The sequence below is a fragment of the Chiloscyllium plagiosum genome, unplaced genomic scaffold (genome assembly GCF_037043375.1).
Source record: "Chiloscyllium plagiosum isolate Xiang-an unplaced genomic scaffold, Cpla_swu_hap1 HiC_scaffold_24, whole genome shotgun sequence".
NCBI lineage: Eukaryota > Metazoa > Chordata > Chondrichthyes > Orectolobiformes > Hemiscylliidae > Chiloscyllium > Chiloscyllium plagiosum.
This window is the reverse complement of record NW_028270162.1, coordinates 60,625,055-60,649,355: the sequence shown is the minus strand read 5'-3', so window position 1 is coordinate 60,649,355 and position 24,301 is coordinate 60,625,055. Positions and strand designations below refer to the sequence as shown.

At 53.0% G+C, this 24,301-nt stretch overlaps 1 protein-coding gene across 1 annotated transcript in view; it reads left to right on the top strand.

Annotated features, from left to right (window-relative positions):
• The first annotated feature begins 3,076 nt into the window (after window positions 1-3,076).
• Window positions 3,077-24,301, top strand: part of LOC122562432 (glutathione hydrolase 1 proenzyme-like) — a 117,547-nt gene continuing 96,322 nt past the window's right edge. The window contains exon 1 of the mRNA XM_088000337.1: window positions 3,077-3,203. Within this exon, the coding sequence (XP_087856463.1) occupies window positions 3,140-3,203 (64 nt within the window). The 5' untranslated portion in view covers window positions 3,077-3,139. The remainder of the gene's footprint in view (window positions 3,204-24,301) is intronic.

Sequence of the window (24,301 nt, the reverse complement as noted above, 5' to 3'; positions counted from 1 at the left end):
CTTAGGACCTTACCATTAAGTGTATAAGTCCTGCTAAGATTTGCTTTTCCCAAAATGCAGCACCTCACAATTACCTAAATTAAACTCCATCTGCCACTCCTCAGCCCATTGGCTCATCTGATCAAGATCCTGTTGTACTCTGAGGTAACCTCTTCACTGTCCACTACACCTCCAATTTTTGTGTCATCTGCAAACTTACTAACTGTACCTCTTATGCTCACAGCTAAATCATTTATCTAAATGAGGAAAAGTAGTGGACCCAGCACCAATTCTTGTGGCACTCCACTGGTCACAGGCCTCCAGTCTGAAAAACAAATCTCCACCACCACCCTCTGTCTTCTACCTTTGAGCCAGTTCTGTATCCAAATGGCTAGTTCTCCATGTATTCCATGAGATCTAACCTTGCTAACTAGTCTCCCATGGGGAGCATCGTCAAATGCTTTACTTAAGTCCATATAGATCACGTCCAATGCTTTGCCCTCAGCAATCCTCTTTGTTACTTCTTCAAAAAACTCAATGAAGTTTGTGAGACATGATTTCCCATGCACAAGGCCATGTCGAGTATCCCTCAGTAGTCCTATTACACAGTTTGAGGCTCCCCCAGCTTGTTTGCATAACAGTGGGGTCTGCAGGGTGGTTGAGCTAAATGACCATGACACCATTTATATTGGGAGTGCAACAAAGAATGTAGCAGGGCACAGTATATTGAGGAAGAGTTGACACTTCTATCCAACAAAGGACCAGAGTCCAGATGGTTATGTTGCCTTCCAGTGATACCAATTGTTCAGTGCTGGAAAGGAACGTGCAGTGGGAATGGGAGGATTCATTGATCATGCCCAATACAGGTTCCAATGAAATAGTAGAATTTGGAAGCAGGCTCTGTATTGACAGTATAAGGAATCAGACATTATATTAAAAAGCAGAAGCTCAAATATTATAATCGCTGGATTATTATCTGAGCTGTGTGCAAATTGGTAAGGAATGAAATTAAAGAGTTGGATAAGTGTCTCAAAGATTGCTATGGGACAAGTGGGTTCTGGTTTGTGGGGCATTAACCCCAGTACATGGGGAAAGTGGGGACTGTACTGTTGGGAATGTCTACAACTGAATTATGATGGGATGAGTGAGCTTGCAAACTACGTAACTTGGGAAATAGAGAGGGTTTTAAATGAAATGCTGTGGTCCTGAGATCAGGTGTGGATGATATATCCAAGGGTAAAGACAAGGTGAGACAGGAAAATAGTAATATGGAAATTGAGGGTTACAGAATGGGCAGAGATGGGGTAGAGAGAAAAATAAAACCTGGGAATACGCCAACAATCAAGACCAGATACTATAACAAAAAGACACAACGAAAGGCTCTGTAGCGAAATGTGCGTAGAATTAATTTTAACAATTGTACTGAAGTAAATAAATATAATCTGATAATTACATCAGAAATGTGGCTGCAGGATGACAAGGATCGAAACCTGAATATTTGGGGTATATTTAAGAACAATTGGGAAAATTTGGTAATGGTGGAGAAACAATACTATTGATCAAGGAAAGCATTTGTACAATAGTTAGAGATTATCTTCGTTTATGAGATCAGGAGTAAAATCAGTTTGGGTGGAGGTGAGGATTAGTAGGGGAAAGAAGTCGCTAGAGGGAGCCGTCTACATTTCCCTGAACAGGAACCATGCTGTAGGAAGAAGTAAACAAGAAGGAAATGTTGAGTGCTTTTGATAAAGGGATAGCAATAGCTATGGGTGCCGGAGCAAAACCAGCAGGCATGTGACTTCTACCATCCTTCTTAAAAAAAATCTTTAATATCCACAGTGAACTTTCAAATTAAAAAAAAAATTCTGGTGTTTACACTAAAGTTGATGTAATTTCCACAACCTTCCAAAACCTAGGGCCACTAAGCAACATTAAATATGTAACAACGTCAGTCCAGTACAGGTCTCAACTTGATCCATATAGCTTTGAATCATATTAATCCCATGATGTTGTTATTGAGGCAGTGATTTATTTAGGTTGATACAGGACAGGAGGCAACTTAGGATCAAAGTCATTGAGATGTACAGCACAGAAACAGGCAGTTTGGTCCAACTCATCAATGCTGAGCAGATATCCTAAATGAATCTAGTCCCATTTGCCAGTATTTGGCCCATCTCCCTCTAAACTCTTCTTATTCACATACCCATTCAGATGCCTGGCAAATGTTGTAATTGTACCAGCCTCCACCACTTCCTCTGGCAGCTCATTCCATACATGTACCACCCTCTGAGTGAAAAAGGGACCCGCTTAGGTCCCTTTTAAATCTTTCCCCTCTCACCTTAAACTATGCCCTTTGATTTTGGAGTCCCCTATCCTGGGGAAAAGACCTTGACTATTCACATTATCCATGTCCCTCATGATGTTATAAATCTCTATAAGGTCACCCCTCAGCCTCCAACTGTCCACAGCCTCTCCCTATAGCTCAAACCCTCCAACCCTGGCAACATCCTTGTAAATATTTTTTGAATGTTTCAAGCTTCACAATCTTTCCTATAGCACAGAGACCAGAATTGAATGCAGTATTGAATAATTGAAGAAGTGTCCTGCAGTATTCCAAAAGTATTCCAATGTCCTGCCAACTCCTATAGTCAACGCACTGACCAATAAAGGAAAGCATACCAAGCACTTTCTTCACTGGATCAGTGGTGCTGGAAGAGCACAGCAATTCAGGCAGCATCCGAGGACAGGCAAAATGGACGTTTCGGGCAAAAGCCCTTCATCAGGAATAAAAGGACTGTCCTATCTACCTGAAACTCTACTTTCAAGGAAATATGAACCTGTATTCAAAGGTCCCTTTGTTCAGCAACACTCCCCAAGACCTTACCATTAAGTGTATAAGTCCTGCCCTGATATTCCCAACCAAAATGTAGCACCTCACATTTATCTAAATTAAACTCCATCCATCACTCCTCCACCCAATGGCCCATCTGATTTTGGTGTTAAGATTAACCATTGATTGGCAGAGCTAGCTCAAGGTCTGAATGTCCTCCTGTTGTTGAAGTGCTTATAAATCTCTCAATCCCTTAACTGCAGGGATATTCTGAGGCAGAATGCCTCGGCTGTGGATGCTGCCATTGCCAGTTTGCTCTGTATTGGACTCATGAATGCACACAACATGGGGATTGGGGGAGGCTTCTTCATGACCATTTACAACGCACAGACAGGTAGGTGCCATGTTGCTCCAATTGTATTTTCACTTTCATTCTAGCTCTTTGTCCATAAATTCTGTACAGCCCAGAGGAACTATCCCTGGGCTATTGCAGACGGATCATTTAAAATGCTCTATATAGTTGCCAATGGTATCATGGCTTTGCATTCCATTGAACAGCCACTGGTCAAATTATTTCTTGCCTTTTTCCATAATTTTTACCAATGACAATATGGTTTATGAGTCTATCAATGACTCCATATGTGTCTATAAGAATAACCCACAAGCATAATAGATGAAATTTTCAAGACCGAGTTGCTGCTAAATCAGGTGAGCTCAAGGCTAAGGGATTGGTTGGAACCTGCAGCAGACTTTGCTCAGGGTATTCAAATAAACCATGACCTTAGCACTCTACTTGGGAGTTCCCCGACTAATCAGTGAGATAGTGATGGATCACAGACTTGAACTGTCAATCTCAACAATCAATGCAAAGATTTCTAATTAAAAGGATTAAGGGTCAGGGTGGCTCAACTGAAGCTTGGATTTTTGAAGAATTTTCTGATCAGCCTGTTCAGAGATGTTATTACGCATCTTTGAAGCAGGTGAGACTTGAATCCAGGCCTTCCATCCAGTGGGGGGGGGGGGAGGGGGGTGGAATTAGATTTTTGAGGCTGCAGTGACCAGCTGAATGGAGTGTACACCTGGGAAGGCTATTCCACCACAACACTGCACCCCTAGCCCCCATCTCGGCATCTCTCACTGGTACTTGAAGCCCAGCAGATCAAGCTGAGAGACTACAATGAGGTGAGTTTCTCTAAAGATGGAACAGAGATAGTCATCTTTGTCAACGATGCAAGTGCGTGTGCAAGTGATGGAGGAAGTTAACAGCGATGGTGTGGTTCTTCCCATCTTGAATAATGCACTAAGTGGACCTGGAACCTCAGGAGAACAGGAAATATGCCAGGTGCCCGATATTCTGATTATCCAGCATTCTGCTGTATAACACTTCTCAGAGTAAGAGATGGTAGAGTAGTGGGGGTGTACTGGATCAGTGTCCCAGTTTAATGCTGAATCCCGCCCTCACAACTGTGAAATTCATTAAAACAAAATCAGGAATTTAAACTAATCTCATTAATGATAATTGTGGCAACATTTGATCTGACGGCAGTACAGCAAGAAAAACTTTGTAATTTATTTAAAGTTTCTGTAGAATCTGTAACTGTTTTCCTCAAAACAGTCCAGAATGGGCTTTTAAGGGTTTATATCAAATGTAAAGTGATCAATTGTAATTGTCTTGTATAAGAACAAATTCTAGTCCATGTGATTTGATGACTCCTGACCTGGAAGCAGTACCAAAAAGGAGGAAGACAAGAAAGACATAGTTGGGCTGGTAGACAGAAAGGAAAGCTGCAGATGTAAAGGAGAGCTGTGAGAAGAGGAACTGGAGGATAAAGGCCATCAGTGCACAGATGCAGAAACAAAGTTAAAACATATAAAAACATAAAGAGGAACATCAAAAGCTCATGTGAGGAGACAGAAACAAAATATTCTCAAGGTGAAGTTAGATTTTTCTGTTTGGCAAAAAATGAGAGAAGAGATCTTGGAGGTACTGTATGAGCTGACTAATGAGGACTAAAACTTGAAAATGTATGAAAATTTTGGAGATGCTAAAGATCTGGGTGTCTTCCCAGAAGGGTGAACCTGTTATTTCTTGGTCAGTTGAAAAAGAGCACTGGTAAGCTAGACCAGCACTGTCCCAAAGAGTTAGGGGCCATGAAACGTGCTTGGCAAATGGGATTAAGGAAAATCCCAAGGTATTTTATACATATATATGTGAAGCAAGAGGATTGCTAGGGAAAGGGTAGCCTACTCAAGGATAAAGAAGGAATTTATACAGGGTGCCAGAGTGAGTGGGTAAGGCTCTTAATGAATATTTTGCATTGGTATTCACACGGTGAATGGTGAGTCAAGAGTGGGACATGTATAGGGCATATTGATATTTAAAGAAGAAGTGTTGGGTGTTTTGAAAAACATTAAGATAGACAAGCCCCCAGAATCTGATGGGAACTAGCCAGAATACTGAGGCCAGGGAGAAAATTGCAGGACCTTTGTACAAAGTCTTTGTTTTCTCTTTAGCCACAGGAGAGGCCCCAGAAGACCAGAGAATGAACAATGCTGTTCCTTTGTTTAAGAAAGGCAGCTGGGATGATTTGGGAGATGACAGACCAATGAGCCTTACATGGGTGGTAGGAAAATTATTGAAGAAGATTTTTAGAGACAGGCTTTACTCACATTTGGAAAAATATGGACTTATTAGGGATGGCTGTGTGTGGGAAGGTCACGTCTCACAAACTCGATTAAGTTTTTTGAGGAAAATGATTGAGAGCAGGGAAGTGGATATTATCTCCATGGACTTTGGTAAGATCTTTGACAAGGTCCCTCATGGCAGACTGATACAGAAGGCAAAGTCACATGGGATCCATGGTTAGCTGGTAAGATGGATACAGAACTGGTTTGGTCACAGAAGGCAGAGAGTAGTGGTAAAAGGGTGTTTTTCTCACTGGAGATCTGTGACCAGTGATGCTCCGCAAGGGTCATTGCTGGGGCCCCTGCTCATTGTAATGTATGTAAGTGAATTGGAGGAGAATATAGGTGGTCTGATTAGTAGGTTAGTGGGCAATACATAGGTTGTGGGAGCTACGCATACTGAGGAGGATTGCCAAAGAATACAGCAGGATATAGATGGGCTAGATAAATGGGTGAAGGGATGACAGATGAAATTTAATTCTGACAAATGCGAGGTGATGCGTTTTGGAAGGTCTAATGGAGGCAAGTATATAGTAAATGGAGGAGCTCTGAGAAGAATTAACATACAGAAGGATCTAGACATTCAGGTCCACAGTTCCCTGAAAGAGGCAACGCAAGTGGATAAGGTTGTCAAGAAGGTGCTTGCCTTCATTGGACGGGGCTGAGAGGATAAAAATTGGCATCCCACATTTCAGCGGAATCAAACCTTAATTTGGCTACATTTGGAATATTGTGTACAGAAGGATTTGGAGGCTTTGAGAGGGTACAGAAAGGTTACCAGTGTGTTGCCTGGTTTGTGGTAGTTCTGATTCATGCTGAGGTAAGTTATAAAAAGTTCAGTGTTGTTGATAATTTCTCCATTTATGAATGCTTTGGTCAACTTCAAAATTTTGGTGAATGATTCTCACATGAAACATGACTGGAATGATCACTATTTAACATTCCCCTTGGGGGAAGGAAATGTACCATTCTCACCTGCATCATCCGACGTACTACTCCAATCTAAACCATCTAGTTGACTCTTAAAAACCTTTTGAAATAGCCTAGCGAGACATTCAGTTGCACCAAATGTTTACAGAAAAGTTGAAAAGGAAAGAACTGGATAAACCAGAATTGAGATTAGATTAAATTAGATTACAGTGTGGAAACAGGCCCTTCGGCCCAACAAGTCCACACCGACCCGCCGAAGCGAAACCCACCCATACATTGACCCATAACCTAACACTACAGGCAATTTAGCATGGCCAATTCACCTGACCCTGCACATCTTTGGACTGTGGGAGGAAACCGGAGCACCCGGAGGAAACCCACGCAGACATGGGGAGAACGTGCAAACTCCACACAGTCAGTCGCCTGAGGCAGGAATTGAACCCGGGTCTCTGGCGCTGTGAGGCAGCAGTGCTAACCACTGTGCCACCGTGCCACCCATAATTGACTTCAGCACTGGAAATATTAATAGCACAGTATTCACTCAACCTGTAAAGTACTCCATCCCAATATTTGGCTTTGTAATAAAACTGGGAATTGTCAACTCACTCAATCATATTTTACAGGCAAAGTGCTAGACACAATCATCATCATCCTGACAATGTCCTGTCCTATTGATAGGGCAGAGTCAACAGAGATGGGAGTCCAGTGGTATATAATTAAATGGAGGTTGTTCTGGGAGTTCTCAACATGGATTCCAGGTCCCTAGGTCGTACCCTTTACCTATGTTCATCTATCCCTATCTCCCCACCCCACCCCTCTCCCCACACTCCCTTTGTCTACAGCTCCCTTTCAACCCACTCCCGGTCCTGAAGAAAGGTTACATCCAAAACGTTGACTTCTCCACCTCCTCATGTTGTCTGGTCTGGTGTGTTCTTCCAGCCTCTGCTTGTCTGCCTTGGAGTCCAGCATCTACCACATCTTCCGCCTGGGCAGCCTACAGCCTAGAGGAGTCAACACTGAGTTTTCCAATTTCAAAAAACCTCCCTTCCCATCTCCCCCCGGCCCCCTCCAAAATGACAACTTTTCCAGTCCCTTCTCCTCCCTTCCATTCCTCTGATTGACCCTTCCTTCCAGCTACCAATCAGGTTCATCATTCCCATCGACCAATCAGGTCATACCCTTTACCTGTCTTCCCCTATCCCTACCTCACCACCTCACCCCCCACTTATCTGCAGCTCCCATTGCATCCAAAGTTACCTTCTTAGGTCACAGCTATAGACACCAACATATCACCAGCTGCACAGCTGAACAATCTTGGTGGAAAAGACCTAAAATGGGTGAAGAGGGCGTGAAAGAGGTTCCTAACTCTCTGAACAGTCATTAGTGGTGAGCCCTGAAGGTGAAGTCTTCGCACATTTCTCTAACTGTGAGGGATGCTGCACCCTGATCATGAGGGACATGTCTGCACCATCCACCCACATTCAGGCTCAGCATGTGCAGCAACTTGGTGAAGGAGTTGTGCCAGCTCAAGGACCACACAATGCCATCAGACAGGGAGTGCCTCCAGCACTCCAACATCCTTCCAACCCAAGGGTGATATCAAATACACAACATCTCACAGCATTCAATATAGACCATCATTCTACTTGCATGAACAGATGATGAAGTGATGTAGTGTGCTTTATGATTCGACGACTCTATGTGTGGCTCACATCGGACACTTGGAAGCTGCACAATGAATGGTTCCCCTTTGGTCAACATTGGCTTCTTGCAATATCATTGCGGCTAACTTCAAAACTCATTGAGATGGTCATATTTAATTTGTAGGCATCAAGGGCATACAGCAAATCACCTTTTAGCAGCATCTGACCCCTAAGCTCCTTCATTCTCCATGGAGAACAAATGGACAATGAAATGCTTACAGATTAAGTGAAGTTAGGGTTTGAAGCCAAAGAGCTGCTTCATCTACTTGTTCCTCAAAGTTCCAATATCCAGCAAATGTACATTCCGCATCTTCATCCACCAAACGAACAAGGCAGTATCGTGGCTCAGTGCAGGGCAGTATGGTGGCTCAGTGCAGGGCAGTATCGTGGCTCAGTGCAGGGCAGTATGGTGGCTTAGTGCAGAGCAGTATGGTGGCTCAGTGCAGGGCAGTATGGTGGCTCAGTGCAGGGCAGTATGGTGGCTTAGTGCAGAGCAGTATGGTGGCTCAGTGCAGGGCAGTATGGTGGCTTAGTGCAGAGCAGTATGGTGGCTCAGTGCAGGGCAGTGTGGTGGCTCAGTGCAGGGCAGTATGGTGGCTCAGTGCAGGGCAGTATGGTGGCTTAGTGCAGAGCAGTATGGCGGCTCAGTGCAGGGCAGTATGGTGGCTCAGTGCAGGGCAGTATGGTGGCTCAGTGCAGGGCAGTATGGTGGCTCAGTGCAGGGCAGTATGGTGGCTTAGTGCAGAGCAGTATGGTGGCTCAGTGCAGGGCAGTGTGGCGGCTCAGTGCAGGGCAGTATGGTGGCTCAGTGCAGGGCAGTATGGTGGCTCAGTGCAGAGCAGTATGGTGGCTTAGTGCAGAGCAGTATGGTGGCTCAGTGCAGGGCAGTGTGGCGGCTCAGTGCAGGGCAGTATGGTGGCTCAGTGCAGGGCAGTATGGTGGCTCAGTGCAGGGCAGTATGGTGGCTTAGTGCAGAGCAGTATGGTGGCTTAGTGCAGGGCAGTATCGTGGCTCAGTGCAGGTCAGTATGGTGGCTCAGTGCAGGGCAGTATGGTGGCTTAGTGCAGAGCAGTATGGTGGCTTAGTGCAGGGCAGTGTGGTGGCTCAGTGCAGGGCAGTATGGTGGCTTAGTGCAGAGCAGTATGGTGGCTTAGTGCAGGGCAGTGTGGTGGCTCAGTGCAGGGCAGTATCGTGGCTCAGTGCAGGTCAGTATGGTGGCTCAGTGCAGGGCAGTATGGTGGCTCAGTGCAGGGCAGTGTGGTGGCTCAGTGCAGGGCAGTATCGTGGCTCAGTGCAGGGCAGTGTGGGGGCTTAGTGCAGAGCAGTATGGTGGCTCAGTGCAGGGCAGTGTGGGGGCTTAGTGCAGAGCAGTATGGTGGCTCAGTGCAGGGCAGTATGGTGGCTCAGTGCAGGGCGGTATGGTGGCTCAGTGCAGGACAGTATGGTGGCACAGTGCAGGGCAGTATGAGGGCTCAGTGCAGGGCAGTATGGTGGCACAGTGCAGGGCAGTATGACGGCTCAGTACAGGGCAGTATGGTGGCTCAGTGCAAGGCAGTATGGTGGCTCAGTGCAGGTCAGTATGGCGGCCCAGTGCAGGGCACTATGGTGGCTCAGTGCAGGGCAGTATGGTGGCTCAGTACAGGGCAGTACGGTGGCTCAGTGCAGGGCAGTATGACGGCTCAGTGCAGGGCAGTGTGGTGGCTACGTGCAGGGCAGTATGGTGGCTCAGTGCAGGGCAGTATGGTGGCTCAGTGCAGGGCAGTATGATGGCTCAGTGCAGGGCAGTATGGTGGCTCAGTGCAGGGCAGTATGTTGGCTCAGTGCAGGACAGTATGGTGCCTCAGTGCAGGGCAGTATGGTGGCTCAGTGCAAGGCAGTATGGTGGCACAGTACAGGGCAGTATGATTGCTCAGTGCAGGGCAGTATGACTGCTCAGTGCAGGGCAGTATGGTGCCTCAGTGCAGGGGAGTATGGTGGCTCAGTGCAGAGCAGTATGGTGGCTCAGTGCAGGGCAGTATGGTGGCACAGTACAGGGCAGTATGATTGCTCAGTGCAGGGCAGTATGACTGCTCAGTGCAGGGCAGTATGGTGGCTCAGTGCAGGGCAGTATGGTGGCTCAGTGCAGGGCAGTATGTTGGCTCAGTGCAGGGCTGTATGGTGGCTCAGTGCAGGATAGTATGGTGGCTTCGTGCAGGGCAGTATGGTGGCTCAGTGCAGGGCAATATGACGGCTCAGTGCAGGGCAGTGTGGTGGCTTCGTGCAGGGCAGTATGGTGGCTCAGTGCAGGGCAGTATGGTGGCTCAGTGCAGGGCAGTATGATGGCTCAGTGCAGGGCAGTATGGTGGCTCAGTGCAGGGCAGTATGGTGGCTCAATGCAGGGCAGTATGGTGGCTCAGTGCAGGGCAGTATGATGGCTCAGTACAGGGCAGTATGGTGGCTCAGTGCAGGGCAGTATGGTGGCTCAGTGCAGGGCAGTATGATGGCTCAGTGCAGGGCAGTATGGTGGCTCAGTGCAGGGCAGTATGGTTGTTCCGTGCAGGGCGGTACGGTGGCTCAGTGCAGGGCAGTATGACGGCTCAGTGCATGGCAGTATGACTGCTCAGTGCAGGACAGTATGGTGGCTCCGTGCAGGGCAGTATGGTGGCTCAGAGGAGGGCAGTATGACAGCTCAGTGCAGGGCAGTATGGTGGCTCAGTACAGGGCAGTAAGATGGCTCAGTGCAGGGCAGTATGACGGCTCAGTGCAGGGCAGTATGGTGGCTCAGTGCAGGTTAGTATGGTGGCTCAGAGCAGGGCAGTATGACTGCTCAGTGCAGGGCAGTATGGTAGCTCAGTGCAGGGCAGTATGACTGCTCAGTGCAGGGCAGTATGGTGGCTCAGTGCAGGGCAGTATGATGGCTCAGTGCAGGGCAGTACGGTGGCTCAGTGCAGGGCAGTATGATGGCTCAGTGCAGGGCAATGTGGTGGCTCAGTGCAGGGCAGTATGACTGCTCAGTGCAGGGCAGTATGGTGGCTCAGTGCAGGGCAGTATAGTGGCTCAGTGCAGGTCAGTACGGTGGCTCATTGCAGGGCAGTATGATGGCTCAGTGCAGGGCAGTGTGGTGGCTCAGTGCAGGGCAGTATGACTGCTCAGTGCAGGGCAGTATGGTGCCTCAGTGCAGGGGAGTATGGTGGCTCAGTGCAGGGCAGTATGGTGGCTCAGTGCAGGTCAGTACGGTGGCTCAGAGCAGGGCAGTATGACTGCTCAGTGCAGGGCAGTATGGTGGCTCAGTGCAGGGCAGTATGATGGCTCAGTGCAGGTCAGTACGGTGGCTCAGTGCAGGGCTGTATGATGGCTCAGTGCAGGACAGTATGGTGGCTCAGTGCAGGACAGTATGGTGGCTCAGTGCAGGACAGTATGACTGCTCAGTGCAGGGCAGTATGGTGGCTCAGTGCAGGGCAGTATGGTGGCTCAGTGCAGGACAGTATGACTGCTCAGTGCAGGGCAGTATGGCGGCTCAGTGCAGGGCAGTATGACGGCTCAGTGCATGGCAGTATGACTGCTCAGTGCAGGACAGTATGGTGGCTCCGTGCAGGGCAGTATGGTGGCTCAGTGCAGGGCAGTATGACGGCTCAGTGCAGGGCAGTATGACTGCTCAGTGCAGGGCAGTATGGTGGCTCAGAGCAGGGCAGTATGACAGCTCAGTGCAGGGCAGTATGGTGGCTCAGTACAGGGCAGTAAGATGGCTCAGTGCAGGGCAGTATGACGGCTCAGTGCAGGGCAGTATGGTGGCTCAGTGCAGGGCAGTAAGATGGCTCAGTGCAGGGCAGTATGACGGCTCAGTGCAGGGCAGTATGGTGGCTCAGTGCAGGGCAGTATGACTGCTTAGTGCAGGGCAGTATGGTGGCTCAGAGCAGGGCAGTATGACAGCTCAGTGCAGGGCAGTATGGTGGCTCAGTACAGGGCAGTAAGATGGCTCAGTGCAGGGCAGTATGACGGCTCAGTGCAGGGCAGTATGGTGACACAGTGCAGGGCAGTATGATGGCTCAGTGCAGGTCAGTACGGTGGCTCAGAGGAGGGCAGTATGACTGCTCAGTGCAGGGCAGTATGGTGGCTCAGTGCAGGGCAGTATGATGGCTCAGTGCAGGGCAGAATGACGGCTCAGTGCAGGGCAGTATGGTGACACAGTGCAGGGCAGTATGATGGCTCAGTGCAGGTTAGTATGGTGGCTCAGAGGAGGGCAGTATGACTGCTCAGTGCAGGGCAGTATGGTAGCTCAGTGCAGGGCAGTATGACTGCTCAGTGCAGGGCAGTATGGTGGCTCAGTGCAGGGCAGTATGATGGCTCAGTGCAGGCAGTACGGTGGCTCAGTGCAGGGCAGTATGATGGCTCAGTGCAGGGTAATGTGGTGGCTCAGTGCAGGGCAGTATGGTGGCTCAGTGCAGGTCAGTATGGTGGCTCAGTGCAGGTCAGTATGGTGGCTCAGTGCAGGGCAGTATGGTGGCTCAGTGCAGGTCAGTATGGTGGCTCAGTGCAGGGCAGTATGACTGCTCAGTGCAGGGCAGTATGGTGGCTCAGTGCAGGGCAGTATAGTGGCTCAGTGCAGGTCAGTACGGTGGCTCATTGCAGGGCAGTATGATGGCTCAGTGCAGGGCAGTGTGGTGGCTCAGTGCAGGGCAGTATGACTGCTCAGTGCAGGTCAGTATGGTGCCTCAGTGCAGGGGAGTATGGTGGCTCCGTGCAGGGCAGTATGATGGTTCAGTGCAGGCAGTACGGTGGCTCAGTGCAGGGCAGTATGATGGCTCAGTGCAGGGCAGTATGGTGGCTCAGTGCAGGGCAGTATAGTGGCTCAGTGCAGGTCAGTACGGTGGCTCATTGCAGGGCAGTATGATGGCTCAGTGCAGGGCAGTATGGCGGCTCAGAGCAGGGCAGTATGACTGCTCAGTGCAGGGCAGTATGGTGGCTCAGTGCAGGGCAGTATGATGGCTCAGTGCAGGTCAGTACGGTGGCTCAGTGCAGGGCTGTATGATGGCTCAGTGCAGGACAGTATGACTGCTCAGTGCAGGGCAGTATGGTGGCTCAGTGCAGGGCAGTATGATGGCTCAGTGCAGGTCAGTACGGTGGCTCAGTGCAGGGCTGTATGACTGCTCAGTGCAGGGCAGTATGACGGCTCAGTGCAGGACAGTATGGTGGCTCAGTGCAGGGCAGTATGGTGGCTCAGTGCAGGGCAATATGGTGACTCAGTGCAGGGCAGTATGGTGGCTCAGTGCAGGGCAATATGGTGGCTCAGTGCAGGGCAGCATGACGGCTCAGTGCAGGTCAGTATGGTTGTTCTGTGCAGGGCGGTACGGTGGCTCAGTGCAGGGCAATATGGTGGCTCAGTGCAGGTCAGTATGGTGGCTCAGTGCAGGGCAGTATGGTGGTTCAGTGCAGGGCAGTATGATGGTCAGTGCAGGGCAGTATCGTGGCTCAGTGCAGGGCAGAATTATGGCTCAGTGCAGGACAGTATGGTGGCTCCGTGCAAGGCAATATGGTGGCTCAGTGCAGGGCAGTATGACAGCTCAGTGCAGGGCAGTATGACGGCTCAGTGCAGGACAGGATGGTGGCTCCGTGCAGGGCAGTATGGTGGCTCAGTGCAGGGCAGTATGACGGCTCAGTGCAGGGCCGTATGGTGGCTCAGAGCAGGGCAGTATGACAGCCCAGTTCCGGGTCCGTATGGTGGCGAAGTACAGGGCAGTAAGATGGCTCAGTGCAGGGCAGTATGACTGCTCAGTGCAGGGCAGTCTGGTGGCTCAGTGCAGGGCAGTATGATGGCTCAGTGCAGGTCAGTACGGTGGCTCAGTGCAGGGCAGTATAATGGCTCAGTGCAGGGCAATGTGGTGGCTCAGTGCAGGGCAGTATGACTGCTCAGTGCAGGGCAGTATGGTGGCTCAGTGCAGGGCAGTATAGTGGCTCAGTGCAGGTCAGTACGGTGGCTTAGTGCAGGGCAGTATGATGGCTCAGTGCAGGGCAGTATGACTGCTCAGTACAGGACAGTATGGTGGCTCAGTGCAGGTCAGTATGGTGGCTCCGTGCAGGTCAGTATGGTGGCTCAGTGCAGGTCAGTACGGTGGCTCAGAGCAGGGCAGTATGACTGCTCAGTGCAGGGCAGTATGGTGGCTCAGTGCACGGCAGTATGATGGCTCAGTGCAGGTCAGTATGGTGGCTCAGTGCAGGGCAGTATGATGGCTCAGTGCAGGGCAGTATGACAGCTCAGTGCAGGTCAGTATGGTGGCTCAGTGCAGGACAGTATGGTGGCTCAGTGCAGGACAGTATGGTGGCTCAGTGCAGGGCAGTATGGTGGCTCAGTGCAGGGCAGTATGGTGGCTCAGTACAGGGCAGTATGACGGCTCAGTACAGGGCAGTATGGTGGCTCAGTGCAAGGCAGTATGGTGGCTCCGTGCAGGGCAGTATGGTGGCTCAGTGCAGGGCAGTGTGGCGGCTCAGTGCAGGGCAGTACGGTGGCTCAGAGCAGGGCAGTATGACTGCTCAGTGCAGGGCAGTATGGTGGCTCAGTGCACGGCAGTATGATGGCTCAGTACAGGGCACTATGGTGGCTCAGTGCAGGTCAGTATGGTGGCTCCGTGCAGGGCAGTATGGTGGCTCAGTGCAGGGCAGTGTGGCGGCTCAGTGCAGGGCAGTATGGTGGCTCAGTGCAGGGCAGTGTGGCGGCTCAGTGCAGGGCATTATGTTGGCTCAGTGCAGGGCAGTATGGTGGCTCAGTGCAGGGCAGTATGGTGGCTCAGTGCAGGGCAGTATGACTGCTCAGTGCAGGGCAGTACGGTGGCTCAGAACAGGGCAGTATGTCAGCTCTGTGCAGGGCAGTATGGTGGCTCAGTACAGGTCAGTATGACTGCTCAGTGCAGTGCGGTATGACGGCTCAGTGCAGGGCAGTATGGTGGCTCAGAGCAGGGCAGTATGACAGCTCAGTTCCGGGTCCGTATGGTGGCTCAGTACAAGGCAGTAAAATGGCTCAGTGCAGGGCAGTATGACGGCTCAGTGCAGGGCAGTATGGTGACACAGTGCAGGGCAGTTTGATGGCTCAGTGCAGGTCAGTCCGGTGGCTCAGTGCAGGGCAGTATGACTGCTCAGTGCAGGGCAGTATGGTGGCTCAGTGCAGGGCAGTATGACTGCTCAGTGCAGGGCAGTATGATGGCTCAGTGCAGGGCAATGTGGTGGCTCAGTGCAGGGCAGTATGACTGCTCAGTGCAGGGCAGTATGGTGGCTCAGTGCAGGGCAGTATGGTGGCTCAGTGCAGGGCAGTATAGTGGCTCAGTGCAGGTCAGTACGGTGGCTCAGTGCAGGGCAGTATGATGGCTCAGCGCAGGGCAGTGTGGTGGCTTAGTGCAGGGCAGTATGACTGCTCAGTGCAGGGCAGTATGTTGGCTCAGTACAGGACAGTATGGTGGCTCCGTGCAGGGCAGTATGGTGCCTCAGTGCAGGGGAGTATGGTGGCTCCGTGCAGGGCAGTATGGTGGCTCAGTGCAGGTCAGTACGGTGGCTCAGTGCAGGGCAGTATGACTGCTCAGTGGAGGGCAGTATGACGGCTCAGTGCAGGGCAGTATGATGGCTCAGTGCAGGGCAGTATGATGGCTCAGTGCAGGGCAGTATGACTGCTCAGTGCAGGGCAGTATGACTGCTCAGTGCAGGGCAGTATGACGGCTCAGTGCAGGACAGTATGGTGGCTCAGTGCAGGGCAGTATGATGGCTCAGTGCAGGGTAGTATGCTGGCTACACGCAGGGCAGTATGTTGGCTCAGTGCAGGGCAACATGGTGACTCATTACAGGGCAGTATGACGGCTCAGTGCAAGGCAGTATGGTGGCTCTGTGCAGGACAGTATGGTGGCTCAGTGCAGGTCAGGATGGTGGCTCAGTGCAGGTCAGTATGGCGGCTCAGTGCAGGGCAGTATGGTGGCTCAGTGCAAGGCATTATGTTGGCTCAGTGCAAGGCAGTATGGCGGCTCAGTGCAGGACAGTATGGTGGCTCAGTACAGGGCAGTATGGTGGCTCAGTGCAGGGCAGTATGGTGGCTCAGTGCAGGGCAGTATGACGGCTCAGTGCTGGTCAGTATGGTGGCTCAGTGAAGGGCAGTATGGTGGCTCAGTGCAGGGCAGTATGTTGGCTCAGTACAGGGCAGTATGACAGCTCAGTGCAGGGCAGTATGGTGGCTCAGTGAAGGGCAGTATGGTGGCACAGAGCAGGGCAGTATGGTGGCTCAGTGCAGGGCAGTATGTTGGCTCAGTACAGGGCAGTATGACAGCTCAGTGCAGGGCAGTATGGTGGCTCAGTGAAGGGCAGTATGGTGGCACAGAGCAGGGCAGTATGGTGGCTCAGTGCAGGGCAGTATGGCGGCTCAGTGCAGGGCTGTACGGTGGCTCAGTGCAGGGCATCATGTTGGCACAGTGCAAGGCAGTATGATGGCTCAGTGCAGGGCAGTATGATGGCTCAGTGCTGGGCAGCGTGGTGGCTCAGTGCAGGGCCGTATGACAGCTCATTGCAAGGCAGTATATTGGCCCAGTGCAGGGCAGTATGACGGCTCACCGCAAGGCGGTATGGTGACTCAGTGCAGGGCAGTATAGTGGCTCAGTGCAGGTCAGTGTGACTGCTCAGTGCAGGGGAGTATGGTGGCTCAGTGCAGGACAGTATGGTGGCTCAGTTCAGGGCAGTATGGTGGCTCAGTGCAGGGCAGTATGGTGGCTCAGTGCAGGGCAGTATGGTGCCTCAGTGCAGGGCAGTACAGTGCCTCAGTGCAGGGCAGTATGGTGGCTCAGTACAGGGCAGTATGGTGGCTCAGTGCAGGGCAGTATGATGCCTCAGTGCAGGGGAGTATGGTGGCTCAGTGCAGGGCAGTATGGTGCCTCAGTGCAGGACAGTATGTTGCCTCAGTGCAGGGCAGAGTTGCGGCTCAGTGCAGGGCATTATGTTGGCTCAGTGCAGGGCAGTATGTTGGCTCAGTGCAGGGCAGTATGGTGGCTCAGTGCAGGGCAGTATGGTGGCTCAGTACAGGGCAGTATGGTGGATCAGTGCAGGGCAGTTTGACGGCTCAGTGCAGGTCAGTGTGGTGGCTTCGTGCAGGGCAGTATGGTGGCTCAGTGCAGGGCAGTATGGTGGCTCAGTGCAGGGCAGTATGATTGCTCAGTGCAGGGCAGTACGGTGGCTCCGTGCAGGGCAGTATGGTGGCTCAGTGCAGGGCAGTATGACGGCTCAGTGCAGGGCAGTATGACTGCTCAGTGCAGGGCAGTATGGTGGCTCAGAGCAGGGCAGTATGACAGGTCATTGCAGGGCAGTATGGTGGCTCAGTGCAGGGCAGCAAATGGCTCAGTGCAGGTCAGTATGACTGCTCTGTGCACGGCCGTATGACGGCTCAGTGCAGGGCAGTATGTCTGCTCAGTGCAGGGCAGTATGGTGACACAGTGCAGGGCAGTATGGTGGCTCAGAGCAGGGCAGTATGACAGCTCATTGCAGGGCAGTTTGTTGGCTCAGTGCAGGGCAGTAAGATGGCTCAGTGCAGGTCAGTATGACTGCTCTGTGCACGGCCTTATGACGGCTCAGTGCAGGGTAGTATGCCTGCTCAGTGCGGGGCAGTATGGTGACTCAGTACAGGGCAGTATGACGGCTCAGTACAGGGCAGTATGGTGGCTCAGTGCAGGTCAGTATGGCGGCTCAGTGCAGGGCATTATGTTGGCTCAGTGCAAGGCAGTATGGTGGCTCAGTGCAGGTCAGTATGGCGGCTCAGTGCAGGGCAGTATGGTGGCTCAGTGCAGGGCAGTATGATGGCTCAGTGCAGGGCAGTATGATTGCTCAGTGCAGGGCAGTATGGTGGCTCCGTGCAGGTCAGTATGGCGGCTCAGTACAGGGCAGTATGGTGGCTCAGTGCAGGGCAGTATGACGGTCAGTGCTGGTCAGTATGGTGGCTCAGTGAAGGGCAGTATGGTGGCTCAGAGCAGGGCAGTATGACTGCTCAGTGCAGAGCAGTATGGTGGCTCAGTGCAGGGCAGTATGACAGCTCAGTGCAGGGCAGTATGGTGGCTCAGTGCAGGCCAGTATGGTGGCTCAGTGCAGGGCAGTATGGTGGCTCAGTGCAAGGCAGTATGGTGGCTCAGTGCAAGGCAGTATGATGGCTCAGTGCAGGGCAGTATGGTGGCTCAGTACAGGGCAGTATGGTGGATCAGTGCAGGGCAGTATGACAGCTCAGTGCAGGGCTGTATGGTGGCTCAGTGCATGGCAGTATTGTGGCTCAGTGCTGGGCAGCGTGGTGGCTCAGTGCAGGGCCGTATGACAGCTCATTGCAAGGCAGTATATTGGCCCAGTGCAGGGCAGTATGACGGCTCACCGCAAGGCGGTATGGTGACTCAGTGCAGGGCAGTATAGTGGCTCAGTGCAGGTCAGTGTGACTGCTCAGTGCAGGGGAGTATGGTGGCTCAGTGCAGGACAGTATGGTGGCTCAGTTCAGGGCAGTATGGTGCCTCAGTGCAGGGGATTATGGTGGCTCAGTGCAGGGCAGTATGGTGGCTCAGTGCAGGGCAGTATGGTGCCTCAGTGCAGGGCAGTACAGTGCCTCAGTGCAGGGCAGTATGGTGGCTCAGTGCAGGGCAGTATGGTGGCTCAGTGCAGGGCAGTATGATGCCTCAGTGCAGGGGAGTATGGTGGCTCAGTGCAGGGCAGTATGGTGCCTCAGTGCAGGGCAGAGTTGCGGCTCAGTGCAGGGCATTATGTTGGCTCAGTGCAGGGCAGTATGGTGGCTCAGTGCAGGGCAGTATGGTGGCTCAGTGCAGGGCAGTATGGTGGCTCAGTACAGGGCAGTATGGTGGATCAGTGCAGGGCAGTATGACGGCTCAGTGCAGGTCAGTGTGGTGGCTTCGTGCAGGGCAGTATGGTGGCTCAGTGCAGGGCAGTATGGTGGCTCAGTGCAGGGCAGTATGATTGCTCAGTGCAGGGCAGTATGGTGGCTCCGTGCAGGGCAGTATGGTGGCTCAGTGCAGGGCAGTATGACGGCTCAGTACAGGGCAGTATGACGGCTCAGTACAGGGCAGTATGACGGCTCAGTACAGGGCAGTATGGTGGCTCTGTGCAAGGCAGTATGGTGGCTCTGTGCAGGACAGTATGGTGGCTCAGTGCAGGTCAGTATGGCGGCTCAGTGCAGGGCAGTATGGTGGCTCAGTGCAGGGCAGTATGGTGGCTCAGAGCAGGGCAGTATGACAGCTCATTGCAGGGCAGTATGGTGGCTCAGTGCAGGGCAGCAAATGGCTCAGTGCAGGTCAGTATGACTGCTCTGTGCACGGCCGTATGACGGCTCAGTGCAGGGCAGTATGTCTGCTCAGTGCAGGGCAGTATGGTGACACAGTGCAGGGCAGTATGGTGGCTCAGAGCAGGGCAGTATGACAGCTCATTGCAGGGCAGTTTGGTGGCTCAGTGCAGGGCAGTAAGATGGCTCAGTGCAGGTCAGTATGACTGCTCTGTGCGGGGCAGTATGGTGACACAGTGCAGGGCAGTTTGATGGCTCAGTGCAGGTCAGTCCGGTGGCTCAGTGCAGGGCAGTATGGTGGCTCAGTGCAGGGCAGTATGGTGGCTCAGTGCAGGGCAATATGACTGCTCAGTGCAGGGCAGTACGGTGGCTCAGAGCAGGGCAGTATGTCAGCTCTGTGCAGGGCAGTATGGTGGCTCAGTACAGGTCAGTATGACTGCTCAGTGCAGTGCGGTATGACGGCTCAGTGCAGGGCAGTATGGTGGCTCAGAACAGGGCAGTATGACAGCTCAGTTCCGGGTCCGTATGGTGGCTCAGTACAAGGCAGTAAAATGGCTCAGTGCAGGGCAGTATGACGGCTCAGTGCAGGGCAGTATGGTGGCTCAGTGCAGGGCAGTATGATGGCTCAGTGCAGGTCAGTCCGGTGGCTCAGTGCAGGGCAGTATGATGGCTCAGTGCAGGGCAATGTGGTGGCTCAGTGCAGGGCAGTATGACTGCTCAGTGCAGGGCAGTATGGTGGCTCAGTGCAGGGCAGTATAGTGGCTCAGTGCAGGTCATTACGGTGGCTCAGTGCAGGGCAGTATGATGGCTCAGCGCAGGGCAGTGTGGTGGCTTAGTGCAGGGCAGTATGACTGCTCAGTGCAGGGCAGTATGTTGGCTCAGTACAAGACAGTATGGTGCCTCAGTGCAGGGGAGTATGGTGGCTCCGTGCAGGGCAGTATGGTGGCTCAGTGCAGGTCAGTACGGTGGCTCAGAGCAGGGCAGTATGACTGCTCAGTGGAGGGCAGTATGGTGGCTCAGTGCAGGGTAGTATGATGGCCCAGTGCAGGGCAGTATGATGGCTCAGTGCAGGTCAGTACGGTGGCTCAGTGCAGGGCAGTATGACTGCTCAGTGGAGGGCAGTATGACGGCTCAGTGCAGGGCAGTATGATGGCTCAGTGCAGGGCAGTATGATGGCTCAGTGCAGGGCAGTATGACTGCTCAGTGCAGGGCAGTATGACTGCTCAGTGCAGGGCAGTATGACGGCTCAGTGCAGGACAGTATGGTGGCTCAGTGCAGGGCAGTATGATGGCTCAGTGCAGGGTAGTATGCTGGCTACACGCAGGGCAGTATGTTGGCTCAGTGCAGGGCAATATGGTGACTCAGTACAGGGCAGTATGACGGCTCAGTACAGGGCAGTATGGTGGCTCAGTGCAAGGCAGTATGGTGGCTCTGTGCAGGACAGTATGGTGGCTCAGTGCAGGTCAGTATGGCGGCTCAGTGCAGGGCATTATGTTGGCTCAGTGCAAGGCAGTATGGTGGCTCAGTGCAAGGCAGTATGGCGGCTCAGTGCAGGACAGTATGGTGGCTCAGTACAGGGCAGTATGGTGGCTCAGTACAGGGCAGTATGGTGGCTCAGTGCAGGGCAGTATGACGGCTCAGTGCTGGTCAGTATGGTGGCTCAGTGAAGGGCAGTATGGTGGCCCGTGCAGGGCAGTATGTTGGCTCAGTACAGGGCAGTATGACAGCTCAGTGCAGGGCAGTATGGTGGCTCAGTGAAGGGCAGTATGGTGGCACAGTGCAGGGCAGTATGACAGCTCAGTGCAGGGCAGTATGGTGGCTCAGTGCAAGGCAGTATGATGGCTCAGTGCAAGGCAGTATGATGGCTCAGTGCAGGGCAGTATGATGGCTCAGTTCAGGGCAGTATGATGGCTCAGTGCAGGGCAGTATGATGGCTCAGTTCAGGGCAGTATGATGGCTCAGTTCAGGGCAGTATGATGGCTCAGTGCAGGGCAGTATGATGGCTCAGTTCAGGGCAGTATGGTGGCTCAGTGCAGGGCATCATGTTGGCTCAGTGCAGGGCAGTATGGTGGCTCAGTGCAAGGCAGTATGATGGCTCAGTGCAGGGCAGTATGACAGCTCAGTGCAGGGCTGTATGGTGGCTCAGTGCATGGCAGTATTGTGGCTCAGTGCTGGGCAGCGTGGTGGCTCAGTGCAGGGCCGTATGACAGCTCATTGCAAGGCAGTATATTGGCCCAGTGCAGGGCAGTATGACGGCTCACCGCAAGGCGGTATGGTGACTCAGTGCAGGGCAGTATAGTGGCTCAGTGCAGGTCAGTGTGACTGCTCAGTGCAGGGGAGTATGGTGGCTCAGTGCAGGACAGTATGGTGGCTCAGTTCAGGGCAGTATGGTGCCTCAGTGCAGGGGAGTATGGTGGCTCAGTGCAGGGCAGTATGGTGGCTCAGTGCAGGGCAGTATGGTGCCTCAGTGCAGGGCAGTACAGTGCCTCAGTGCAGGGCAGTATGGTGGCTCAGTACAGGGCAGTATGGTGGCTCAGTGCAGGGCAGTATGATGCCTCAGTACAGGGCAGTATGGTGGCTCAGTGCAGGGCAGTATGATGCCTCAGTGCAGGGCAGTATGATGCCTCAGTGCAGGGGAGTATGGTGGCTCAGTGCAGGGCAGTATGGTGCCTCAGTGCAGGGCAGAGTTGCGGCTCAGTGCAGGGCATTATGTTGGCTCAGTGCTGGACAGTATGGTGCCTCAGTGCAGGGGAGTATGGTGGCTCAGTGCAGAGCAGTATGGTGGCTCAGCGCAGGGCAGTATGGTGGCACAGTGCAGGGCAGTATGGTGGCTCAGTGCCGGGCAGTATGATTGATCAGTGCAGGGCAGTATGGTGGCTCAGTGCAGGGCAGTATGGTGGCTCAGTGCAGGGGAGTATGGTGGCTCAGTGCAAGGCAGTATGATGGCTCAGTGCAGGGCAGTATGGTGCCTCAGTGCAAGGCAGTGTGGTGGCTCAGTGCAGAGCAGTGTGACTGCTCAGTGCAAGGCAGTATGACCGCTCAGTGCAGGACAGTATGGTGGCTCAGTGCAGGGCAGTATGGTGCCTCAGTGCAGGGTAGTATGGTGGCTCAGTGCAGGGCAGTATGACTGCTCAGTGCAGGGCAGTATGACTGCTCAGTGCAGGGCAGTATGACGGCTCAGTGCAGGGCAGTATGACTGCTCAGTGCAGGGCAGTATGACCGCTCAGTGCAGGGCAGTATGTTTGCTCAGTGCAGGTCAGTATGGTGGCTCAGTGCAGGGCAGTATGGTGGCTCAGTGCAGAGCAGTATGGTGGCTCAGTGCAGGCCAGTACAGTGGCACAGTGCAGGGCAGTATGTTGGCTCAGTGCAGGGCAGTATGGTGGCACAGTGCTGGGCAGTATGATTGCTCAGTGCAGGGCAGTATGGTGGCTCAGTGCAGGGCAGTATGGTGCCACTGTGCAAGGCAGTATGATTGCTCAGTGCAGAGCAGTATGGTGGCTTAGTGCAGGGCAGTATGATGGCTCAGTGCAGGACAGTATGACTGCTCAGTGCAGGACAGTATGGTGGCTCAGTGCAGGTCAGTATCGTGGCTGAGTGCAGGGCAGCATGACGGCTCATGTCTGGTAAGTATGGTGGCCCGTGCAGGGTAGTATGACTGCTCAGTGCAGGGCAGTATGACGGCTCAGTGCAGGGCAGTATGGTGGCTCAGAGCAGGGCAGTATGACTGCTCAGTGCAGGGCAGTATGACGGCTCAGTGCAGGTCAGTATGGTGGCTCAGTGCAGGTCGGTATGGTGGCTCAGAGCAGGGCAGTATGGTGGCGCAGTGCAGGGCAGTATGGTGGCTCAGAGCAGGGCAGTATGACTGCTCAGTGCAGTGCAGTATGACGGCTCAGTGCAGGGCAGTATGGTGGCTCAGTGCAGGGCAGTATGACAGCTCATTGCAAGGCTGTATATTGGCCCAGTGCAGGGCAGTATGACAGCTCAGTGCAGGGCAGTATGACAGCTCATTGCAAGGCTGTATATTGGCCCAGTGCAGGGCAGTATGACGGCTCACTGCAAGGCAGTATGGTGACTCAGTGCAGGGCAGTATGACTGCTCCGTGCAGGGCAGTGTGACTGCTCAGTGCAGGGCAGTATGGTGCCTCAGTGCAGGGGAGTATGGTGGCTCAGTGCAGAGCAGTATGGTGGCACAGTGCAGGGCAGTATGACGGCTCAGTGCAGGACAGTATGGTGGCTCAGTGCAGGGCAGTATGGTGCCTCAGTGCAGGGGAGTATGGTGGCTCCGTGCAGGGCAGTATAGTGGCTCAGTGCAGGGCAGTATGTTGGCTCAGTATAGGGCAGTGTGACGGCTCAGTGCAGGTCAGTATGGCGGCTCAGTGCAGGGCAGTATGGTGGCTCAGTGCAGGGCAGTATGGTGGCTCAGTGCAGGGCAGTATGTTGGCTCAGTACAGGGCAGTATGACGGCTCAGTGCAGGTCAGTATGGCGGCTCAGTGCAGGGCAGTATGTTGGCTCAGTACAGGGCAGTATGACTGCTCAGTGCAGTGCAGTATGACGGCTCAGTGCAGGGCAGTATGGTGGCTCAGTGCAGGGCAGTATGGTGGCTCAGTGCAGGGCAGTATGGTGACTCAGTGCAAGGCAGTATGGTGGCTCAGTGCAGGACAGTATGGTGGCTCAGTGCAGGGCAGTATGGCGGCTCAGTGCAGGGGATTTTGTTGGCTCAGTGCAGGGCAGTATGGTGGCTCAGTGCAGGGCAGTATGGTGGCTCAGTGCAGGGCAGTATGGTGGCTGAGTGCTGGACAGTATGGTGGCTCAGTGCAGAGCAGTATGGTGGCTCAGTGCAGGCCAGTACAGTGGCACAGTGCAGGGCAGTATGTTGGCTCAGTGCAGGGCAGTATGGTGGCACAGTGCTGG